Source organism: Cervus canadensis, chromosome 17 (assembly GCF_019320065.1).
Source record: "Cervus canadensis isolate Bull #8, Minnesota chromosome 17, ASM1932006v1, whole genome shotgun sequence".
Taxonomy (NCBI): domain Eukaryota; kingdom Metazoa; phylum Chordata; class Mammalia; order Artiodactyla; family Cervidae; genus Cervus; species Cervus canadensis.
The window spans coordinates 23,686,766-23,710,049 of record NC_057402.1 but is presented as its reverse complement, the minus strand read 5'-3'; the positions used below and the strand labels follow the sequence as shown (position 1 = coordinate 23,710,049).

At 39.1% G+C, this 23,284-nt stretch overlaps 2 protein-coding genes across 3 annotated transcripts in view; both read right to left on the bottom strand.

The window, feature by feature from the left end:
* Positions 1–22,112, bottom strand: part of BAZ1A (bromodomain adjacent to zinc finger domain 1A) — an 83,635-nt gene extending 61,523 nt beyond the window's left edge. For both annotated transcript variants that reach the window (XM_043489640.1, XM_043489641.1), the window contains exons 1-3: positions 21,975–22,112; positions 21,353–21,523; positions 9,587–9,865 (exon numbers count right to left, since the gene is read on the bottom strand). In XM_043489640.1, the coding sequence (XP_043345575.1) occupies positions 9,587–9,865; positions 21,353–21,465 (392 nt within the window). In that variant the 5' untranslated portion in view covers positions 21,466–21,523; positions 21,975–22,112. The remainder of the gene's footprint in view (positions 1–9,586; positions 9,866–21,352; positions 21,524–21,974) is intronic.
* LOC122454916 lies at positions 22,013–22,633 on the bottom strand. The gene has a single exon (XM_043489584.1). It carries the CDS (start codon positions 22,631–22,633, stop codon positions 22,013–22,015), a length of 621 nt encoding a protein of 206 aa, XP_043345519.1.
* Positions 22,634–23,284: the final 651 nt, after the last annotated feature.

The following is a 23,284-nucleotide window of genomic DNA, read 5'->3' as shown; positions in this document are numbered from 1 at the left end:
CATACAGAAAATTTACAACAGAAGTTTTATATGTTATTTGAATTAAACATGTTTAGAAAAACAAATTCATTTATCTTTGTGACTACTTAATAGGGACTTTTAGGGCATAAAAAGTATTTCCCAGGATGATGGCCTCTCAATTTACATTATTATAGAAGTAAATAAGAATTCTAAATTTTAACTCCAACAATACAGCAGTCAGGTTGTAAGTCTGGGTCTCTGGTATATACAATAATATACATCTAAAGAATTCCAAAGAAAGAACAGCTGTCCGAAATAGTCTTTTTTCCCCTATTAATAATTATATCATCAACATACTAGGGTCATCAGCAATTAAAGAATGAAACATCAATTTGGGGATGATCCTTAGGACTCTCCTTGCCTAAGAACCAGGAACTTTGACCTTAAAAGGGTAGCAGAGTAAGCTGACCAATAGAAAGCCTTTATCTGAAAGAACTCTAATCAACTCAACTAATATACATTGTTAAAATTTATATACCATGGACTTCCGTGGTGGTCCAGTGGTTAAGACTGCACTTCCACTGCAGGGGGTATGGGTTCGATCCCTGGTCAGGGCAGTTTCGTATGCTGCGTGGTGTGCTGGGAAAAAGTTATACACTCTATCTTAGCACCTAAATAAGAAGCCTTCCCCCTCAATCTTTTCTGCTAATTTTTATTTTTCTCTGTCTTCAAATTTCTAGCCAAATAACCCTTTTCCGAAAACTTCTCCTTGGATTAACATCATCTGGATCCAGTTGCTGATATCCAAGCACATATTGTTAAATCAAAATAACTATATTGTTCCTTACTTACACCTTTTATGTTCCTCTTATCGCCTCAATATATTCAGTATTTCCCTTTGTCCTAATATTAATGCATTTTAATTAATTATGATTCATTAATAGCATTTAGGTTAGCAATACAAAAAAGAGCTCAAAGATAAAAAGTTCATTTTCTCATTTCCAATTCTAATATATAATAAGTACCTACTCTCTATATTTTAGGTTTATGTGCTAATTTTCTCTTACTTCATTAGACTAAAGTGCTTGAAGCAACCCACCAATGCAACATAGAAAGCCAGAGGGAATATACCTTAATAGTTGAATAGATAAGTGTTCAAGGAACTAGGTGGTTGGTCCCTATTTCATGCCAAAATTGATATCAGTTTGTAAGATTAAAAGGAATTTCAAAATCTTCATTTTGCAAGGCAGTTCTAAAAATAATACTAAACTATAGTCTCTTATGCTTAATTAGAGAACATTTCAAAATGTTAAATCTAAATAGTATGGGGATAGTATTTGGAAAATCTAGTTACAGGGGAAACTCTTTGGTGCAAATCCAATTCTGCTTTTGTACTGATTTAACCTACATTGGAGAAAAGGTCTGTCATTAAGTCATAGATCACAGATTATGTGAAAGAAAATGTAGGTCATTATTTTCAAAGAGCAAATTCACACAAGGTTTAACAAACGAAATAACTTTCTTCACCCTCAGAAAAAGCAATATTCCAATTAAGCTTTTTAAACAGTTTAGCTAGTTTATGCAAAAATCAATTAGAAACGGTGTGCATGGTTTTCTAATATAAGAAGCTATCCAAACCATTGCTAACCAAAAAAGTTACTTTTTTTTTTTAATTTAGTGTTGTATACAAAAAACCCCCCAAAAACTGTGCACTATATTTTTGACTGTGGTTACCTCTGAAAGGAGCACTTGGGAAATGTACTCCAGGCCTTCACCTTTTACTTTTCTCTGCTACACGTGAATTTTTATAGGGAAAAAAAGCAAATTTTTAAAAAATGAGAAAGTTCAGTCTTAAAAAGCAGAGCATAACTTTTTAAAATTTAAAGACCATGTTTTTTTAGAGCAGTTTTAGATTCACAGCAAAACTGAAAGACACAAAAATCTCCCATATACTACCTGCCCCAACACATGAATAACCTCCTCCTCTTTCAGTACCCCACACCAGAGAAGTAACACTTGCTATAATCAATGCACCTACACTGACCATCATTATCACCTGAAGTTCAGAGTTACGAAGTTTCACTCTTGGTGCTGTCTACGGGTTTGGACAAATATGTCCATTATTATAGCACCACCGATTATTTTTACTGCCTCAAACATCCTCCAAGTTCAACCTATTCATCTTCCTTTCACCCTTCTCAACTCATGGCAACCACTATCTTTTTCACATTTTACCTTTTCTAGAAAATCATATTGTTGGAATCCTACCATATGTATCCCTTTCAGATTGGCTTCACTTAGTAATATGCATTTAAGGTTCATTCATGTCTTTTCAAGCTTGAAGGCTCATTTCTTTCTAGCACTGAATTAATATTCCATTGTCTGGATGTGCTGCCATTTATTTACCCATTCACTGACTAAAGGATATTTTGGTGCTTCCGACTTTTGGCAATTATTAATAAAGCTGCTAAAGACAATTATGTGCAGGTTCTATGTAGACATAAATTTTCAACTCCTTTAGGTAAATACCAATATGAAAATAATCTTTCAAAGGTTCTGAGTCACCCATCAATACTGTGAGAATTAAAATGAAAACATCTAGCACACTGCCATTCTGCAATGTCTTCAAACTTTACCAAAGTATATACTGAGCCAGGTCAGTGTGTTTTGGAGTTAATGTTTAGTCCATCTCCTCCTTTGTTATAAGGTGCCATCTCTTGCTGCTGTCAGTGTATCTACTTTTAGAAGTACCTTCTCACACCTGTTGCTTCACATTTCCTATGAATCTTTCAGCTCCCAGAACATCTTGACTGTGCTTGTAAAATATCTGAAAACAAGCTGCCCAAAGCCTACTTTAACTGAAAAAAATTACCAAATATAAAATTGCAATTCTGACTCCTTTTTAAAAATTCTTTCAAACTCTATAGTTCTTTCTTTACACTGAACGATGACTCAACAGTCCAAAATGTTTATTTGTTGTGTGATTTCTACCTCCTTTTTCCTAATTTAATTCTCTAGTTCTGGGGTTAGGTAGAAAAGATGGGTTTATCATGCAAGAATTTGAGCTCTAGCTCACCATCCTCCCAACCTTTCATTAAACAATGGTTATCAAGGTGGTTAAAAAAAAAAAATTAGTTGAAACTTGGATGTCTTGAAATCTGCTTGTATAGCATTTTAAATCTGCTTGTGTAGTATTTTTAGAAGATAACATAAAAATGTGGGATGACTGTCTTCAAAAACAAACAACTATGTCTTCTAAGACACTGAAATTCTTAACTGTGGGGTTTCCTTTCAGAGTTGTAACGGAAATTTGATTCCGAGTTACAGTTACAGTGTCCCAGGCGCCTACTGTAGCCTCACATCACTACTAGCAAGTGCCAACAAACAAAAATAAAACAATAAAACTGCATGGCTCTCTATAACGTAAAGGGGTGGGATGGTGTGGGAGGTAGGAGGGAGGTTCAAGAGGGAGGGGACATATGTATACTTATGGCTGATTCACGTTGATGTATGGCAGAAGTCAACACAATACTGTAAAGAAATTATCCTTCAATTAAAAATAAATTTAAAAACACAACTGCATGGCCACCAATAAACACATTCAAATGCTAGCAAGACAATTACAGCACAGACAGTATTATATTAACATAGCTTTTAAAAATTCACATTTATTATGCCATTTTATCCCATGAGGCAACCCTGTAAGTCAAGGGTCCATTTAACACACGAAAAAAAGACAGAAACTTCAGAGTTGAAATCACTTGCACAGAACCATGCAGCTAATCACAAATGGCAGAATCCAAAACCAAGGACACAGTGATACAGAGAAAGAAATAATTTTGTAAGTCAGGTCTATCTGAATTTAAATCCTGCCATTTATGACTTATAAGATTGGAAGGACAGTCCATGACTCTGCTTTGTACACTGCTTAATCTCCAGTGTCTGGAACAGTGCAAGTAAATAGCAGGTATCAGTAAATATATGGTAAAAAAATTACCCCCCCCCCCCCGCCGCCACCGCCCAAAATCACAACTTCTTTGGATCTATTTCCTCATCTGTAAATGGAAACCATAAGTCCCTGCTTCATATCTGCAGATGCAATGTATATACAAACATCTGGTAGTTATTTAAGAATTCACAGAGACCTGACTGGTGGTTTTTTCACAAGACCACCCATCCCCTCACTTCTCACATAGGCTCCAAGGAAGAAGCAGAAAACACATTTCAGCATGGCTGGCAGGCAAGGTGGTGGTAATGCAGATGGGCGTATAAAGAACGAAACTGGTGTGGCTCAGTCAGGTAGCCTGCTGTTCTCTTTATCTAACACAGAAATGACAAAGGATCTTCTAGAAGAATCTGTCAGCTTGATTGCTAATTTCAGAACAGAAAGTTCCGGTGAGGAGGCAAGCACCTAACTTCCGGTGAGGAGGGAAGCACCTAATCTATAAGATGCAAAAAAGAAAGGAGGAGGGATATCTAAAAATAAAGAAGACAATAAGAATACTGAAGTGAGGAGATCCAGAGTATCCATACTGAAATAATTCAGCCTAAGAAGGGGCCCATCCACTTCTCTGTAACGTAGCATGCTCTTTCAAGTAAATCTAATTTTAATGGATGAAGAGGTCTTTAGGACCACTGCTAAATTCTACCAACAGAGATAGAAACAAAAGGTAGATGCTTTTGACACAAAAGCTTAAAAGCAAAGGGAAATGGTGCTGCAAATGGTACCATCAAGAATATGAAAAGACAACTCACAAAAAGGGAGCAAATACTTGCAAATCACATATCTGCTAAGGGACTTGTACCCAAAATCACAAAGAACTCTTGGAACTCGGTAATAAAGATAAATAACTCAATATTAAAATGGGCAAAGGACCAGAGTAGACATTTCACCAAAGAATATACACAAATGACCAATAAGCACATAAAATGATGCTCAACATTATCAGCCACTAAGGAAATGCAAATCAAAACTACAAAGAGAAACCACTTCACACCCACTAGGATGGCAAAAGAAAACAGATGGACAATGTCCACCTGCAAACAAATGGATAAAGAAGTTGTGGTACATATACACAATGGAATATTACTCAGCTATAAAAAAGAACGCATTTGAGTCAGTTCTAATGAGGTGGATTAAACTGTAGCCTATTACACAGAATGAAGTAAGTCAGAAAGAGAAACACAGTATATTAAATATATACTTAATGCTGTATATATTTAATACAGTTTATTAAAGCACATATATGGAATTTAGAGAGACAGTAATGACAACCCTATAAGCAAGACAGCAAAAGAGACACAGGCTTTTAGACTCTGTGGGAGAAGGCACGGGTGTGATGATTTGAGAGAATAGAACTGAAATACATATATTACCGTAAGTAAAATAGATGACCAGTGCAAGTTTGAAACATGAAACAGGGCACTCAAAGCCAGGGCTCTGGGACAACCCAGAGGGACAGGGTGGGGAGGGAAGTGGAAGGGGTGTTCAGGATGCGGAGGACACATGTGCACCTGTGGCTGATTCATGTCGATGTATGGCAAAAACCACCACAATACTGTAAAGTAATTAGCCTCCAATTAAACTAATTAATTTTTTAAAGAAATGAAAAAAAAAAAAGATTTACAATAATAAATAAACATGTATGGCTTGGTGAGGACGTGGACAAACTGGAACACTCATACATTGCTAGCAGGAATGTAAAATGATGAATCTGCTTAGAAAGGTTGGAAGATGCCTTAAATGCTAAAGATAGAGTTACCATATGACTTAGCAATTCTACTTCTATGTATACACCCAAGAAAACTGTAAACATATGTCCACATAGAAACTTGTACAGGAATGCTTGTAACAACATTATTTATAATTGTCCAAAGTGGAAATGACTCAAATTTATCAGATCCATACAGCAGAATTTATTAATAAAGAGAAATAAAATACTGATACATACTACAACTCAGGTGAATCTGAAAAACACTACACTAAGTGAAAGAAACCAAACACATACAAGAAAGGTATACACTTCATGATTTCGTGTACATGAAATATCCTAAACAGACAAACCCACAGGGACGGGAAAGAGATCAGTGGTTGCCAGGGGCTGAGGGAAAACGCAGTTGGGAGGGCCTGTTCATTGGTACAGGATTTACTGGGGTGATGAAAATATGCTGGAATTAGATAGCGGAAACAGTCACATAACTAAAACCCACTGGGTTGTACACTGGGTGAATGTTACAGAGTGTGAATCTTATATCTCAATAAACTTTAAAAGCAAAGGTGGATAAAAATATATGTACTGTGGAAGAAAATTCCCCTAACTTCACACTCTTAACTTTCAGAGAGTGGCAAGTGGGAGTAGGAATACAGATCTCATACTGTGGATCCTATGGATCCCCATGAAGATAGTGAGTGCCTGCTATTTCTCAGCCACTGGGAGAAATCCATTGAATTCTCCAAATAAGTCCCCTAAGGATAAGCCTCAAGACACAAGTAGGTACAAAGGCCACAGGAGCCTGCAGTTAAAGTCAACAGAGAGCCTGAGGAAACTCAATGACACTTCTCTCATCACTGAAGCTAGGTTTGCCCTAGCCCACCCAGAGGACACCAGAACCTTACCACTAGCATCATCACCTCAAAACTGAATTCAAAGGCTTTCTTGGTGGCTCACTGGTGAAGAATCCTCCTGCCAATGTAGGAGACACGGGCACAAGTAACAAATACATGTTACTGTTCAGGCGCCAAGTCGTGTCCGACTCTTTTCGACCCAAAGGATTGCAGCACATCAGGCTTCTCCCTTAAACTTCATGGAGTTTGTCCAAGTTCATGAGCATAATAAATAGATGGGGGTGGTACAATTCCAACCAAAGGAAATTTAGTCAAGCTTAATATATATTAAAGTTTTTTAAACTGAAATTTAAGTGAAAAAGGTGAAAGGATAAGGGTGTATGCAGAAACTAGTACCTAAAGTTGCTGAAATCTCAAGTCAGGCTTGAAGCCTAATTATAATATAAAGCAACAGAAAAACTAGCCAATAATAGAAGAAAAATACTAATTTCCACATAAGACTTGTGGGCCAATAGCAGCATTATTCCCCCAGTAAAATGACATTATATTCTATTTATACAGCAGTTCAAAAATGTGTACCCGCCCCCTCCAACCTCCCCACCCTGCTCTCACTTTAGTTTCACAAAAACTTGAAAAGATGTCATTGTCCAACAAGGCCAGTCTGACTCCAAAGCCTAAAGCTTCAGTATCACACAACTCTGCCTCCTATAAAACTAAAAATTTATACTTTTTCTCAAACTATAAACAAACATCAACGACAAAGATATTTTATTAAACCAAGTGGTGAATGTGTATTTATTGAATTTTTATTCATTATTCCTTAATTCTATTAGTATTCCTTATGCATATTTTTAAAGTCCTTTTAACTTTACATTTACTGAACATTTAAAAAAAGGCAAAAAATGAAACAAAAATATTTGCAACAAGGTGACAAAGAGTTTAGCATGTCTCATATTTAACAGACCTCTCACAAATCTACTAATCACAGACAAACCAAAAGAAAAATGAGCAAAGGACCTGAAAAGCATATTAAACACTGAGATATCATCAAATCTGGCAAAGATGAAAAGACCAAAATAACCAGTGTTAGCGCGAGTGTAGGAAACTCAAGCCTAGCCTCTACAGGCACTCTGGACCTGGTTGCTCCTGAATCACCTCATTCATGTGTTTATTTTAATATCCCACAAGTTGACATGTTTGTCTCTCCCTTAACTGAACTCTTAAAGGACATCTTAATCCTTTTTACATCTCCAACAACTGGCGTCTACCCGCTAAGTGACACTCATGAATCACCTAAGCAGTATCTGCATGAAAGACAAAATCGGAGCAATCAGAAATATCTGGGCCTGAGATGACAGTGAAGAAGCCTAGGCTCTGACAGTATTACTTCCTGAGGCCTCTGCATCTTATCATCCACCCAGCTGCTAAAGGCAAAGAAAAAAAGATTGAGTCATCCATGATTTCTCCTTTCACACACAGATTAAGAACAGCCAATATGTATTATGAAAATAAAGCCTTAAATTACTCAGAAAAATATCAATTTCTTATATTTTACCATTTAAAAGCTTCATAAGGCAGAAGAAGTGTGTTTCTAATGAATAAACAACAAAATTGTGACTCTCAGATTTCCCATTTCTACAATGTATCCTAGTTTACTACTGTCATTAAAGCAATAACTACCTGAAGCCAAAGATAGTTGGTACAACTAAAAAAAGCTATGCAAGAAACACTAAACAACTATATTCCTAGATGTAAGCTATATTTAACCTAGTGTTAAAGGTTAATGTATCGCAATGATTTGTGAGTTAAAAAACACTATTGGCATAAGTCAAATAAAATAATGACTATAAGGAGAAAAAAAATGCCCTCATCCCCAAATAGGCCCTTTTCGTGATACACATTGGTATGTTCTTGGTGGGATTACTGGTGACATACCAATCTTTCCTCTTGAAAATAAAGACATGTCTTTTACTAAATGTCAGGAGACAAATGAAAAATGCTTCAATTTTTACCATTTTTTACTTCTACAGTTAAAAGAACTTATTCAGTAATTCACCAAAATCAAACATAATATAAATATCTTTTGGCTTTTTAACATTCATATACAGTAGCATTTAATAAGTGAAATGGATTATATTAAGGACATTATTCTGAAATTACACATAAACTTGTGATGATTCTCCACAATAAGATAATAAAGAACATAATTATTGACATATAATTAAGAACATATATAATAAGTTTTGGCTGCTGAAGTTTAAAATTCAAAAAGAAATAAATTTGCATTCAGGTTAACAAAGAAGGGGAAAAAAGGCATCCCAAAAGAGTTGCTGTCTCAAAAGAGGCTATAAAAAGTTTTAATGCAAATAAAGATTACCATAATAAGCATCAGTGACTAGCCAATCATAAATTCTTAACATTTCAGAAAAGCAATGATAATTTTTAACCTAGTGCCACAGATAAACTCATTTTAAATTTCATATATGAAAAATCCACTTTTTTCTGGGTAAGGGAGAAGAGAACTTAGCAAAAATTCTCTTCATCTTATCAAAAATGTAGTCTTCATCTTATCAAAGAACTACTAAAACCCAGCAAGAAATATAGGCATATTTAATAGATAACATAATGACAACATAGTAGATATATTTATCTAAGATCGTTTCACCGTCAAAAAAGAGAGATGAAACTTTGATATAATAAAACACACAGTAAATGAAAAAGAAGGAAAATGGTTTATAAAGCAAATAGACCAATCTTCAAGATATTTTGAGTGAAAAAAGGTGTGTACAGTATGTACAGTATGTTACCTTTCGCATTGAAAGGGGCAGGAAACTGTGTGTGTGTATGCATGTGTGTACACGTTTTTGGTGGTCTATACCAAAATCAGCTTTGGAAAAATACATATGAAACTGTTAACACAAGGGTTATCTGTGGGGAGGATAACATCGTAGCCGGAAAGTAGTCAAAGTTAAGCTTTTCCTCATTTCATCTGCTTGTGTATTTTGAATCTGAGCAATGTGAATGTATGTATATCAAAAGAAAATATTAAAAGTACTTTACCTTGCACCATTGTTCCTAATGACTTCCACAGTTTCTTCAACAAAATATCGATCCTTGATGTACGCAAAAATATCATCACAAATTTCATGTAAGCGTGAACGATGGGTGAGGCTGGTCAAGTATAAAACTGGAACAATTAGTGGTTCTGGAAAGCTCTGAAGATTCTGTCTCGCTTTTCTTTCTGACTCCAGTGCTTCCTGATAGGTGAGTCCAGGTCTGCCTGTCACAGCACAGCTCCATACAAGACTGTTGCACAGAATGGTTCGCTCAAAAAAGTCACTGATTCAAAAACAAAACAAAAATGCATTACCTATCATTTCACAAGTTTTATATTAAAAGCTGACAAAGGCTTGAGCCTTTATTGCAAAATTTTACACAGAATCATACAACCCATACAAAAATTTAGGGACTGGTCAATTTACACATTAATACAAACATAAGAAAAAGTATATTTAAACTAGACATTTATAGTTTTCAATTTAAAGGTACATTCAGCCAAAATTGGACTGGACTGTGATTTCTATCAGTTTTGAAACTGAGTGAAACAAAATAAGCTCAGCTTTCTTTTTCCTTCTAATTTTTAAGCTTTCTATTTCAAAGCAGTCCAAACACTGAATTCAAGCACTTGACTATGAATTCTGAAAGGGTTTAACATAATAGTGAAAAACTGGGAAAATTAAGCATCTAACAATAAGAGAAAAATTAAATTATAGTACTTCATACAATGAAAACTCACAGCCATTAAACAGTAAGAGAGTTCTTAAATAATGTAAACAGGAAAGACAACTTTCCAGTTTGCTTCCATCCTATATTTTTTTCAAAGTAAAAGCTTACCAAGACAATTTATGGTTCCCAAGAGAAAAAGTGGGTGGGACAAACTGGGAGATTGGGATGGACATATACACACTACTATATATAATAGATAACTAACAAGGATCTACTGAATAGCACAGGAATTCTACGCAATACTCTGTAACAACCTATTACAGGAAAGGAATCTAAAGTAGACAGTAGACATGTGTAACTGAGCCACTTTGCTGCATACCCGAAACTAACACAACATTGTAAATCAACTACACTCCAAAAAAATGTAATAATGTATAAAAAAAGCTTATTAAAACTATAGAATATGGTCCACTTGTGTTAAAATTTAAAAAAGAAAGAAAAAGAAAGATGGAAGGAAAGCAGAGAAAGATGACTTAAGGAAGCATAAAATATTTCTGGAATTATAATACAAAATATATTATATGTTATATTAACACAAAAATCAAGCTAACAGCTACAGAATGGGGATGGGATTAAGGGACCATTCTACTCGGTGTTTTTCTACACTGCTGGGATTTCTTACTATGGCACTGATTTCTCTTCAAAACTTTAATTCAGTCACTTTTAAAATGCAAGAGATCTATTATAGAGATAGACTTCCAAGGTATATTAAGTAGAAAAAACTCAATCACTGAATGATACAATTCCACATGCATTTATATAATAATAGCAAAAATGTGCAAAGGTTTGTATTTATACAAATACCAAAAACAGATGTTCCCCATGGAGAAAGGGAGGAACTGGGAAGGAAGAAAAGAAAATTTGTTATTCTAAATATTTCCATATTGTTTGAATTTTCAAAAGTATTTAGTTGATTGCTTGAGGTCTTAGTTGAAACACACGGGATCTTTGATCCTTGTTGAGGCATGCAGGATCTTTAGTTGTGGCATGTGGGATCTAGTTCTTTGACCGGGAACTGAACCCATGCCCGCTGCATGGAGAGTGTGGAGTCTCAGCCCCTCAACCACCAGGAAAGTCCCTATTTGAATTTTTATGATGAGTATTCATGTTTTTGTAACAAAAATATTTTTAAATGGAAAAGGTTAGAAATATGCAAAAAGATTAACAATAACTGCCTCTAAGTGGCAAGATTTGGGTGAATATTTTGCCCTCTTCTATATTTTGGTCTCCTTTTCAACAATTAGTGTAACCAACATAACTCACAATTCTCTAACTTTTTCTCCTTCCTGAGATGCACCTTTCCTTCTCCTGTCATTCTAAAAATTGTTAAAAACTATTACATGCATGTTTTGTCATTATTATATCTGTACAGGTTACCCCTACAGTAGGGTCTGATTTCCAAAGAAGATTTGGAGTAATTCCATTAAGATAGTTTCATTTGTATATTTGTCTGTAGTCTACAAGAACAACAAAAAATGAAACCTATAGAAGTAAAGAGAAACTAATCATACCTTAACATAAATGAGATCTAAAGAGATAATACACATCAGCCAAGTTACCTGACTGTGCCTGCATGCTAAGTCATTTCAGTTGTGTCTGACTCTTTGAGACCCTGTGGACTGTAGCCTGCCAGGCTCCTCTGTCCAAGGGATTCTCCAGGCAAGAATATTGGAGTGGTTTGCCATGCCCTCCCTCCAGGGGATCTTCCTAATCCAGGGATTGAACCTCCTTGTTTCTTGTGTCTCCTGCATTGGCAGGCGAGTTCTTTACCACTAGTGCCCAGTCTGGAAAGCCCAGACTAATTCAGTACAAAGGAAAATCCTTTTGAAGTATGTACCCTTTAGTAATGGAGATAATGGGTGCACATCATTAAAATAAAAAGTGATGATCTTTACTAGACAGAGGCAGATATCCTTTGGGATTCACAGGAAGGGAACAAGGAGAGACAGGCACAAAAGATCAAGAAATGTTAGGAAACACCTTTGGGAGGAAGTGGCATTAAGAATTAGGATGAAATGGAAAAGTAGAGTTGAAGAAAAAATATGTCAGAAAAAACAATGAATATAATCTGATTTTTATAATAAAATCTATGTCAGATAAATAATTTAGCTAAGTGAGAGGCAAGAGACATACCCAATTGAGTGTTATCAACAGTGCAGAATAAAATGAATGAACAGATAGATCTTGGAAGAGGTCTTTTTACTGCCTAAAACTGCAGTTCACTTAGAAAGCTTCATAAAAAGTTTTAAACTTTTTCCTTTAGAAACAAACATAGGTTCCCAAGCCACATACTTAATGTGCATGAGATATTCTAACAATTTAAGCTGTGTTCTAGCCTTGAGAATCCCAGGGACAGGGGAGCCTGGTGGGCTGCTGTCTATGGGGTCGCACAGGGTCGGACACGACTGAAGTGACTTAGCAGCGGCAGTATACTACAGGTGACTTCTGCACTGTGAGGAGAGAGGAAGAAGGGGTGCTAATCTCCACACAGCCAAAAATCTGTATGTAACTTTACAATCAGCTCTCCTTACTCATAGTCAACTGTAAGGAAGTGAAGTGAAGTCAAAGTCGCTCAGTTGTGTGGGACTCTTTGCAACCCCATAGACTATACAGTCCATGGAATTCTCCATGCCAGAATACTGGAGTGGGTAGCCTATCCCTTCTCTAGCGGATCTTCCTGACCCAGGAATCGAACTGGGGTCTCCTGCATTGTAGGCAGATTCTTTACCAACTGAGCTACCAGGGAAGCCCCAACTCTAAGGAAAAATATACTTCAAATCTAGCTATTTTACACATTAACTAGTCTCTGCTTGTGCTCAGTCACATCCAACTCTTTGCAACCCCATGGGCTGTAGTCTGCCAAGCTCCTCTGTCCATGTGCAGTTTTCCAGGCAAGAATACTGGAGTGGGTTGCCATTTCCTACTTCAGGGGCTCTTCCCAAGCCAGGAACCAAACCCACGTCTCCTGCATCTCCTGCATCGACAGCTGGATTCTTTACACTGAGGCACCTGGGAAGCCCAACTAGTTTAAGACACTGCTATCAAAAACAAAATGGTAGCTACACATACAATTTAAAATTTTCTTGTGGCCACATTTAAAAACTTTTAAAGAAATACTAATGAAATCAATACATTTTATTTAACTCAATATATTTCAAAATATTGCAATATGTAATCAATAGTGAAATATTTAACCTTTGTTTTTGGTACTAAGTCTTCAAAATCCAGTAAGTATTTTGCATTTACTGTGCATCCTAATTCTGACAGGTGACATCTCAAGTTCTTAATAACCAATGGCTCCTGCATTAGACAACACAGCTCTAGCCTTTGTAAGTCGGTATCTGACAGGCTGGGGTATTTGCAGCCATGGCAGGGGGAAGTTTAGACTGCGCTGCAATAAACACTACTTATTTATTTTGATTAATTTTTTATTATTGGAGTATAATTGCTTTATAATGTTGTGTTAGTTTCTGCTATACAAAAATGTGAGTCAGCTTATGCATACATATATTCACCCTCATCCGTGAGCCTCCCTCCCACCCTATCCCTCATTCCACCCCTCCAGGTCATCACAAAGCAGGGAGCTGAGCTCCCTGAATAAACGTTATTTAGATCTCTTATCACTGTTCAAAGTACCAAGGAGAGGAATGGTGTAAGTACCACAAACTTCCACTAAACATGTAAACAGACAACAACCAGTGATGTAGAGCTACCTTTCTTCACCCGGGTTTCCACAGCCTCTTATAAAGGGTCTCTACTGTTTGCTTCCTTTGTGCTTATCTATTCTGCAAAGCTGTTGTTACATTATAGCCCTGCTGTGCATAAAACCCACCATTAGGAGGAGGCAGGCAGGACATACTACCACAGTGGTGTGGGAAGCAAGGGGGAAAAAAGCCAGAAGTTATCTCTCCCTATTCAACACCCCCTACCAACATGGCACCATCTCTAACATTATATACCTTCACTTACTTCCACTTCTGCAATTATGCTCTTCACCCATTCATCATACTCATTCAAATGTGTGGGGTTTTGTTAATAATACTGAACTCTAGGGGATAGGTTACAGTGCCTCTTCAATTTCAGTATTATAAGGCTATAAATAATGAAAAATTTCCAAGAAGCACATTTTTATTATTGTGAGGAAAAATTTATACTATTTTATATCAGTTTAGACTAATATAGATTATTATTTCTCCAACTGATTGCTATAATACATTCCTTCAACACTCCTCTTTACTAGAAATGGGGATAGTATTAGACCAGAGGTCAAATCCAGACTTCCACCTGTCTTTCTATCTTTATTGGAACACAATATATTTAGGTATTGCCTACAACTGCTTTCTCACTACATCCATAGAGTTGGGTAGGTGCAACAGACACCTAACAGCCTGGAAAGCCTACAATATTGATTACCTGACCCTTTAAGAAATTGTTTGATGATCCCTGTCCTTTACTATTATTTCTTAAGGAAAAATTGCTTCTGAGTTACCAGGTCAAGCGCTGGTGAGAACACACTTCTAAGGGCAACATTTCTGTTAACTTGCTGAGCATCTGGAAAACTAAAAACCTAGTAGATTAAGATTAAGAACGAAGTGACATAAAAAACAGAAACCAAATACAATCAAGAAAAGATAAATGCAAAGCATACTCTATTTACTTAATGGCCCAAACTATTTTTTTTTTCCAAACTATTAACTAGACATACAACAAGAAAGATCCAGCATAAAACTGCAGAAAAAAATCTGACATAAGCAAACTCCTGAATCAGCAAAATAATTAGTAACTGAGAAATGCAGCCATAGGTTAAAAACTAACGTGACTGGACTAAAACAGCATATGGCATGCAATAGATGGAAAGTATGGTTTATGAACTTAGAAAAGTAGTAACTATTAAAAAAGACAGCATGGGTTAGTCTAACAATTGCTTTCACTGAAGGGGTTACAAGAGCAGATTAAGTGTTAATTATGGGCATCGTATACTAAACATGTCTTATAGACAGAAAAAGCTGCAAGAGGAAAATTAGGTTTGTTTTGGTGAGGGGGAGGTCAATTAATTAAAAATAAAAAGTTTAAATACACTTTAACAAGCTATTACTTTGCACTCAGTGCTGCCTCAGTCAGACTTAGGACAGTGACCTACAAGGTAAGCTCCTAAAATCTTCAGATGACACTAAGGTGAGGAACGGGTTTCCCAGGTGGCGCTAGTGGTAAAAAACCTGTCTGCCAATGCAGGAGATGCAAGAGACCAGGATTCGATCCTGGGGTTGGGAAGATCCCCTGAAGGAGGGCATGGTAATCCATTCCAGTATTCTAGCCTAGAGAATCCCGTGGACAGAGAAGCCTGTTGGGCTACAGTCCATAGAGTCGCAAAGAGTCAGACACGACTTGAGCTACTTTGCATGAATGCAAGGTGAGGAATAGCAATACAGGGTCTCAAGTTAGCTTTCTAAGGATGAAAGACCACATGGTGGGAAATGCCATTTAATATACACATATTCTATGAATATATTAAATCATCACACAGTACACTTAAGGTATCTTACATTTCTATTTGTCAACTGTATCTCAGTAAAGCCACCCGAGCTGAGGTCCCTGACATATGACTGAGGCTACCTCTCACTCCATCTAGCCTCAGCCTAGCCTGACTTGAGCCAAACGAGCACAGAGTGGCCAGCAAAAGCCACAATGGCAACTCGAGGAATAGAGGGCAATTATAAGGGATGGTTGTTTTGAGCCACTAAGTTTCAGGCTGGCCTGTTATAAGTAACTGATATACATACTCTGCCTGAAGAAGAGAAACATGGTAGCCTGCGAAGCAGATAAAAGGTTAAAACTTGACGAGTATTTAGGAATCTCTGCTATACCATCCACAGAAAAAGGACTCTGAGACCAGGTAAAGTATCTGAGCCATGTGGCAGACTTATTCCTAAAGTGAAGCTGAACATCTAGTTTGAAGTCACTAGTTATTGAGATTATCCAGCTTTCCTTGAAAACCCTTTTCTCATGAAATGGCCTTCTGATAAACCTAGTTGATTTCATACATAGCTGATTATGAGTTTGGGAACTTGTCTATGTGAAGGACAGTTTTGCCCACTGTTAAGTTAATGGCATTCTGGTTTGTACATATAATATCTAGAACTATACTTGGGGGTATAGTAAAAAAGTCAAATATCTGAGCAGACAGCAGATAGTGGTACCTACACAAAGATCTAGGCAGCAGTCCCTATGTTTTTGGTGTATACTTATGCAAACTTTAACAAATATTATGAAGAATTCTCTAAAATAAGCATTAGTGAAGTCGCTTAGTTGTGTCCTACTCTTTGCGACCCCATGGACTACAGCCTCCAGGCTCTTCCGTTCATGGGATTTTCCAGGCAAGAATACTGGAGTGGGTTGCCATTTCCTTCTCCCGGAGATCTTCTCAGCCCAGGGACTGAACCTGGGTGTCCTGCATTATAGACAGATGCTTTACCATCTGAGCCACCAGGGAACACGTAATAAGCATTATGTGTTGGTAACTAAGAACACGAGCTCTAGAGTCTTAGGTATGTGAACCGGATAGTGTCACCAATTGCTAGACAGGTAGTTTGGGACACTGATCTTGGACTTAATTCTTTTTACCCCGATCTCAGCTTTCTCATCTGCAAAAAGAGGACAGAAAGGACTGAATCAACAAGGGAAGAGCTGATGAACAATGAAAACAGGATGTTTTATAAACCAGTCACACTTTTCATTGCAGTCAGGTTGAAACATAAAGCTGGTTTGTCAGTGATGTTGTGGAAGAGATTCCTGTATTGTATATGAAAAATGTGACTCACATAAAGATGGGAAATACATTCCAAGAGTCTACATGCCTAAAAAAAGAAGTCACTTTATTAAGGAGATTCAAGTCACCTGGTAATACAAATCATTTTCCTATCCTGAAAAACTAGCATTTCTGGGATTCAGACCTAACTATTCCATTTCCACAGACCAAAAAAAAAAAAAAATTTAATGAAATTGTTGTCAGCTAACTAAATTATAGAATAAATGTTTATTTCATTTAAGAGAGTAAATTATGTACTTTATTTAGCTTGCTTTATCTATGAGCTTCATTTTTCTTATATTTTTTCCCTTAGGTTTCATATATAAGTGAGATCATATAGTATTTGCCTTTCTCTGCCCGACATTTCACTTAGCATAATGTCCTCAAGGTCCATAGGAATTGTTGCAAATGAAAGATATCATTCTTTTTAAAGACTGAATGATATTCTATTGTGTATTCTTTACCCATCTATCCATCAGCAGACACTTAGGTTGTTTCTTTATCTTGGCTACAGGAAATAATGCTGCAATGAACACTGGGGCAGCATATATCTTTTAAAAAAGAATTAGTGTTTTCATTTTCTTTGGATAAATACCCAGAAGTGGAATTGCTGGATCATATGGTAGTTCTATTTGTAATTTTTTGAGGAAGCCCTATATTATTTTCCATAATGGCTGCACCAACTTATATTCCTACCACTAGTGCAGGAGAGTTCGCTTTTCTTTACATCCTCCCCAACCCTTATTACTTCGTCTTTTTGATATTATAATAATAGCCATTCTAACATGTGTGAGGTGATAACTCATTATGGTTTTCATTTGTCTGCCCCTTATGATTATTGATGTAAAGCACCTGTTGGCTCTTGAATATCTTCTTTGGAAAACTATCTATTCAGATCTGTCCATTTTTAAATCTAACTGTTTTGTTATTTTTTGCTGTTGAATTGTATGAGCTCTTTATATATTTAGAACATTAGCCCCTTATCAGATGTAAGACTTACAAATATTTTCTTCCATTTAGTAGGCGGCCTTTTCATTTTGTTAATGCTTTTTGCAGTGCAGAAGCTTTTCAGTTTGATGTAGAACCTCTATTTTTGCTTTTACTTTCGGTGTTGGGTTAAAAAATCATTGCCAAGACTTATGTCAAGGAGCTTATCACCTATGTTTTCTTCTAGGAGTTTTATGGTTTCAGGTCTTATGTTCAAGTATTTAATCCATTTGGAGTTAATTTTTGTTTATGGCATAAGACAGTGGTTCAGTTTCATTCTTCTGCATTCTAGCTTATGCATTTGCCTACAGTTAATGTGCTATTTTTTAGGTCTTCTTTACTTGTGGAAAGCAGGTCAAACAAGAGTCAGCAATTAGTTAAAGAGTATATAGTTCAAAAATAAATAAAGGAGTTTGAACCGTATAAGTGATTATACTTATGATAAGAATACATCTTTGTCATAGTCCCTGTCTCAAAGAATTCGGAGTCTAGAAAAAGAAAATGTGATGCAACAAACACGTTACATTACAGAGCAATAACTGCAGATGCTACACTAGATAAAATGGAGGTTGGTGACCACTGCTGCTGGAAGGACAAAGGAGGAAGTGTTAGGCTATAATATCAAGTAAGGTAGACAAAACACTACTTAGCAATTAAAAGGTCGCTGGCAATCGCTTCTCGGCCTTTTGGCTAAGATCAAGTGTAAAAAGTCGCTGGCAACCTCTATTAACCAGAGTTAGAGGCAGTTACTTTGCCTTGTGTTGGGAAGTGAATGAGGTGAAGAGCTATTGTAAAAATCTTTAAGACTGATTAAAGCTATATTCAAGAAATCAAAAACCTGAGCAAATAGGTGACCATAGTGATCTTCAAATAAATACAAAAGAATATTCAAATTTATGCACTTAAAGGATAGTCTTCAAACAAATTCACATAAATCAATTTGTAATTTAATGAGTTAGTGAAAACAGAAGCTTCCATCACAGTTTCTCCAGATTTGTGGCAAGGGTCAGATTACCATAATCTGCAGACTACCATATACCATTCATCATGAATGCATTTTTAGAAAAATCTCTTTGTAATCATATAAGAGAAAGTAATTCAAATAAATTTTAATTAACACAAATGGCAATCTTCTTCCAATTTTGCAATTCAAAGTCATAAACATTAATAACCAAGAACATCTCTAGTTCTGCTTTGCTCAGGATATATTAAGTATTTTTGCTCCCAAACCAACCCTATCTTCTAAACTGCTCGTAATTTCCAAAAATCCAAACACTTCAGCACAGAGAAAACAGAAAACAAACCAAAAAAAACCAGTTCTTTTTTTTTTCTTTTTAAAGTCATAAGATGATAAAGAAAGCAGTTCCTTAAAATTAATGGAAGGTAGGTTTGGAATATCAAAAGTCTCTTCCTTTATTTGGCATTTCGGATTTCTCCATGATTATATTAACAATAAATTATCAAGAACCCAAGTATTTGAAAAGTGTTTAATTCAAAAAGGATAATGGTCATATTTATGCTCCCTTCTAAGAGTGTCTCAAAAACTATGACTGCTTACATGAAAGAAGAAAAGTTTGAAATTTAACCCCATTTCCTATCTTGTTGACACTTTTAAATACACTTTGTGAAAAAATTCAGAATTACCAAGGATTTTAACTTAAATCTTCTTTAAAAATACGACAACATCCTTGTCAAGTTACTTAATCCAAATTCACTTAAGTAGTTACAAGAATGAATTCTATTTGAGTAACAAAACAAGTCTGTACAGGAGCAGAGTAAGATGTGCACTCTTATTTATTTAAAAGTATTGTGTGCTGAAAAACTTCTTTAGATGTAACATGTTTACGTGTAACTCCTGTGGAGCTGGAGAAAAAGAGGACTTGCTTAAAAATAAAAGCTTAAAGGAAACGTCTTTCCTAACCACTGCTCATTCCTCAGACAGGTGCAGATGCCTAAAGCTCTCCTTCCATCAAGCCCCCACTCAGAAAAGGTGCCTCCTACACACAATTTATTTGGTTGCTATAACACTTAGTTTCTAAGCCACAAAGTGATTCCTTCTGAGTGGAGAGGATAAAGCATAAGAAAAAGGGAGGGTCCGGCTGTTCCAGCGATTGATCAACTCAGGTTCTCACTTGGAGATCCTGCTTAAACACAGAGATCTGAAACACCCCGTTGTTAGGTGTCACAGGACAAGGCGATCTCTTGGGATACATCAGGCAAGGGACTAAAATTTTAGGGGTTGAAACTACACACGCAGCAGCTCCGGATTCTTATCAAAACAATAGCGAGTGGCACATGTCAGGCGGTCCACATGCTCAGGGGGATAAAGAGGAGGCTGGTTAGGGTTGGAGTTGAACTTGTCTTAACCCCCTCCCCCAACTCCCACCGCCGCGCTCCGGGCTACGGGAAAGTGAAAACGAGGGGGCGCCCAGGGCCCGGCTCTCTCCCCCTCCTTTTCCCCCGCCCAGCCCCGACTTCTTCCTCACCCGGTCTCCCGGGGGCGGAGACGCCAAGTTCCCCGGGGCCGGGAGTTAGTCACCAAGAAGAGGCGGTGACAGAGCGCACGGCTCGTTTCGCACACTACAAGGCCTAGCCGCACGGGACCGGGGGCGGCCCGCCGAGGCTCCGGTGTCCCGCGCTCCACGGCCCCCGGCCCGTCGGGGACCCCCCCTTGCTTCCCCGAGTCTCAACTCTGCTCCCACCCCACCCCCGCCCCTACCCGGGGCAGCGCCAACGTCAGGCTCCGCTCCTGACCGAGGGAAACGACGCCCAGCCCCGGCCGTTTCCTGCCCCCGGGGGCGGGGATTCCCTCCCCGGGCCGGGGGACGGCGACTCCGTGCCGCTGACCCGAGAGGGGATCCCCTCGGCCGCCGGGCGGGGATCCCGGAACTGGCCCCGGAGCGCGCGTGTGGCCGCGGCGGGGAGGGGCGAGGCGGGGAGTTTCCGCCGCTCGGCGGCCGGGTGGCAGCCGCGACTAGAAGCGGTCCCCGCAGCCGGCGGGGACCAAAGGCTCCTCCGCCCCGGCCGGCTGTCCCTCACGCGCGCCGCGGCCGCTCGGGCCGCCGGGGGCCCCTGCGCAGTCACCGGGTCGGGATCTGGGGGCCAGAGAAACGCGGGCCCGCAGCCACCCGTCACTTTCGAGTCGCCCCGCCAGAAGCCCGGGGCGAGGAAAAGGAGAGAGACAAAAGGACGCTGGGGAGGGAGTCCCCACGCTCCCTCGCACCCCCCGCGCCCGGCCCGGCCCTTACTCGTAGTGGCGGAAGATCTCGTTGGTGACTTTACAGTAGAAAACTTCCTCGTCGGGCCGCAGGTCCGCGGGCGGCTTCTGTCTCACAAACGGCTTTCGGTGTAGCAGCGGCATCTCGCGTCCGCCCGCGGGCTCACCCGGACCCTCGGCCGCCCGCGCCGGCCCCGCTTCCCTATCAAAATTGGAGGGAAAGGAAAGCCGGTAAGGTAGGGAGCGCTCGGCGGCGGCGGCGTGGGCCGGTCCGCGCGCCGGGGGAAGCTCGGCTGCCTTTTGTGTGACTGACCCACCGCGGCTGCCACCCGAGTCGAGGTGGCTGCTGTCGCGACCAGGGTAGTGAACCGGCGGAGCCGCCCAACCTCCGCACGCCCGGCTGCCGGCTCACAATGGGGCCGGACGCCCTGCCGCGGGCGGTGCGGGAGCGGCGGCCCCCTCCCCCAGCGCCCGCTCCCTGCCTGCCGCCGCCGCCGGGCTCACAACGTGCTCGGCGCGCAGCCGGCCGGCCCGACGCCGCGAGGGAGTTCGCTGCGGGCGGACCCCGGCGCCGCTCCGCTTTGTTCCCCCGCTCGCCTACACCTCCCTGCCGGCGTCGGCCGGCTACCGAGCGACCACACCGAGTCCCTCACCTGCGAGCACGCCGGCTGCCACTTCTCCACCTTCTCAACTACAAAGGCGGCGAGGGGAGGCTCTGTCCCCCCGGGGGGTCGCTTCTCGCCGGCCCCGCCGCACCGCCGGCCGCCGCTTCTCCCGCTGCCACGGCCTGGCTCCGCGCGGGGGATCGCGTCCCACCGCCACTTCCCCGCCTCTCGGAGCTCCTGGGAAGTTTCTGATCTACTTTCGGCTCTGAAGGAGGAAGAGCTGTTGGGAGGAGCTTTTCACTTCTCGCTTCTACCTTTTTATTGGCTACTCGATGACTTTTACAGCCTGTCACTGATACAGGAAGAGACGGCGGAGAGCCTGGGAGAGCTACATTATTAATTAATGGAGCAACCCCTAGTGAAGAATCAGAAGCATCCTCCATGTTTGCGATTATCAGCCCAAAGATCTGGGGAGAGCGCTGGGGTTTCATAAACACATGGCTGACAAAGTAAAAGCCTTCCTCTTCAAGTTTGGTACCAGCGCTTGGTTCCACGATGGGAAAAGGATTCCGGTTAAGATTTAACTTGTATTTTAAGGATGGGACGAGAGATAAGGAATAAGAAATGAATAACCTTTTGAAATTTTCTTCTTCAGAATTAGAATTCTCATGTCTAAAATAAAATACTTTGCCAGTGTAAACATTCATCTCGAAAAGAAGATACTTTTCTTGACAGCCGTGCTCTTTAATACTTAGGATAATTCAAAGATTTAGCAGAAGAAAAGACCAAAAAGAAAAGTATACGGCAGAAAATGTCATCATGCCTACAGGACGACCCCCACATGTTTAAAAACAACACCTTTAAAAAGTAATGTTTAGAATACGCCGCTGAAAATATATGCAAGGGATCAATATTTAGTTCAATCGCCCAGAATTTCAAAGATTATGAATTTACTACTGAAATTTCCCCTAAAACAACTTTCCCATATCTATGATTTCCATTTGTGAAATTAATTTTAATGCATATAATACATGTGACTTATGAATGAAAAAGAATTGTCAAAATGTTTGCCATCTTTGTATTAAATGGTCATTTTTGCTGCTACCCTTGAAATTTGCTTATTTGCAGATTAACATGTAAGAATGTGTCTAAAAGACTAAGTCTGAAGAACAGTCATTCAAAAAAGGATGCAGTAATACTATGAAATGATCTCAGTTATAGAAACAATGTGGGATCATCTCTGTATCTTCAAATTAAGTTTATATATACATTGGAGCAGAAAATGTTAGAATTCTATCCAAATCTCAAGAGTTATTTTTAATCTTCTTTTAAGATACTTCTATGGTGGCTAGCAAAAT

Excerpts from the sequence above, each read along its gene's own strand:
- LOC122454916 (XM_043489584.1), bottom strand. The coding sequence starts at position 22,633 with ATGAATGTTTACACTGGCAAAGTATTTTATTTTAGACATGAGAATTCT.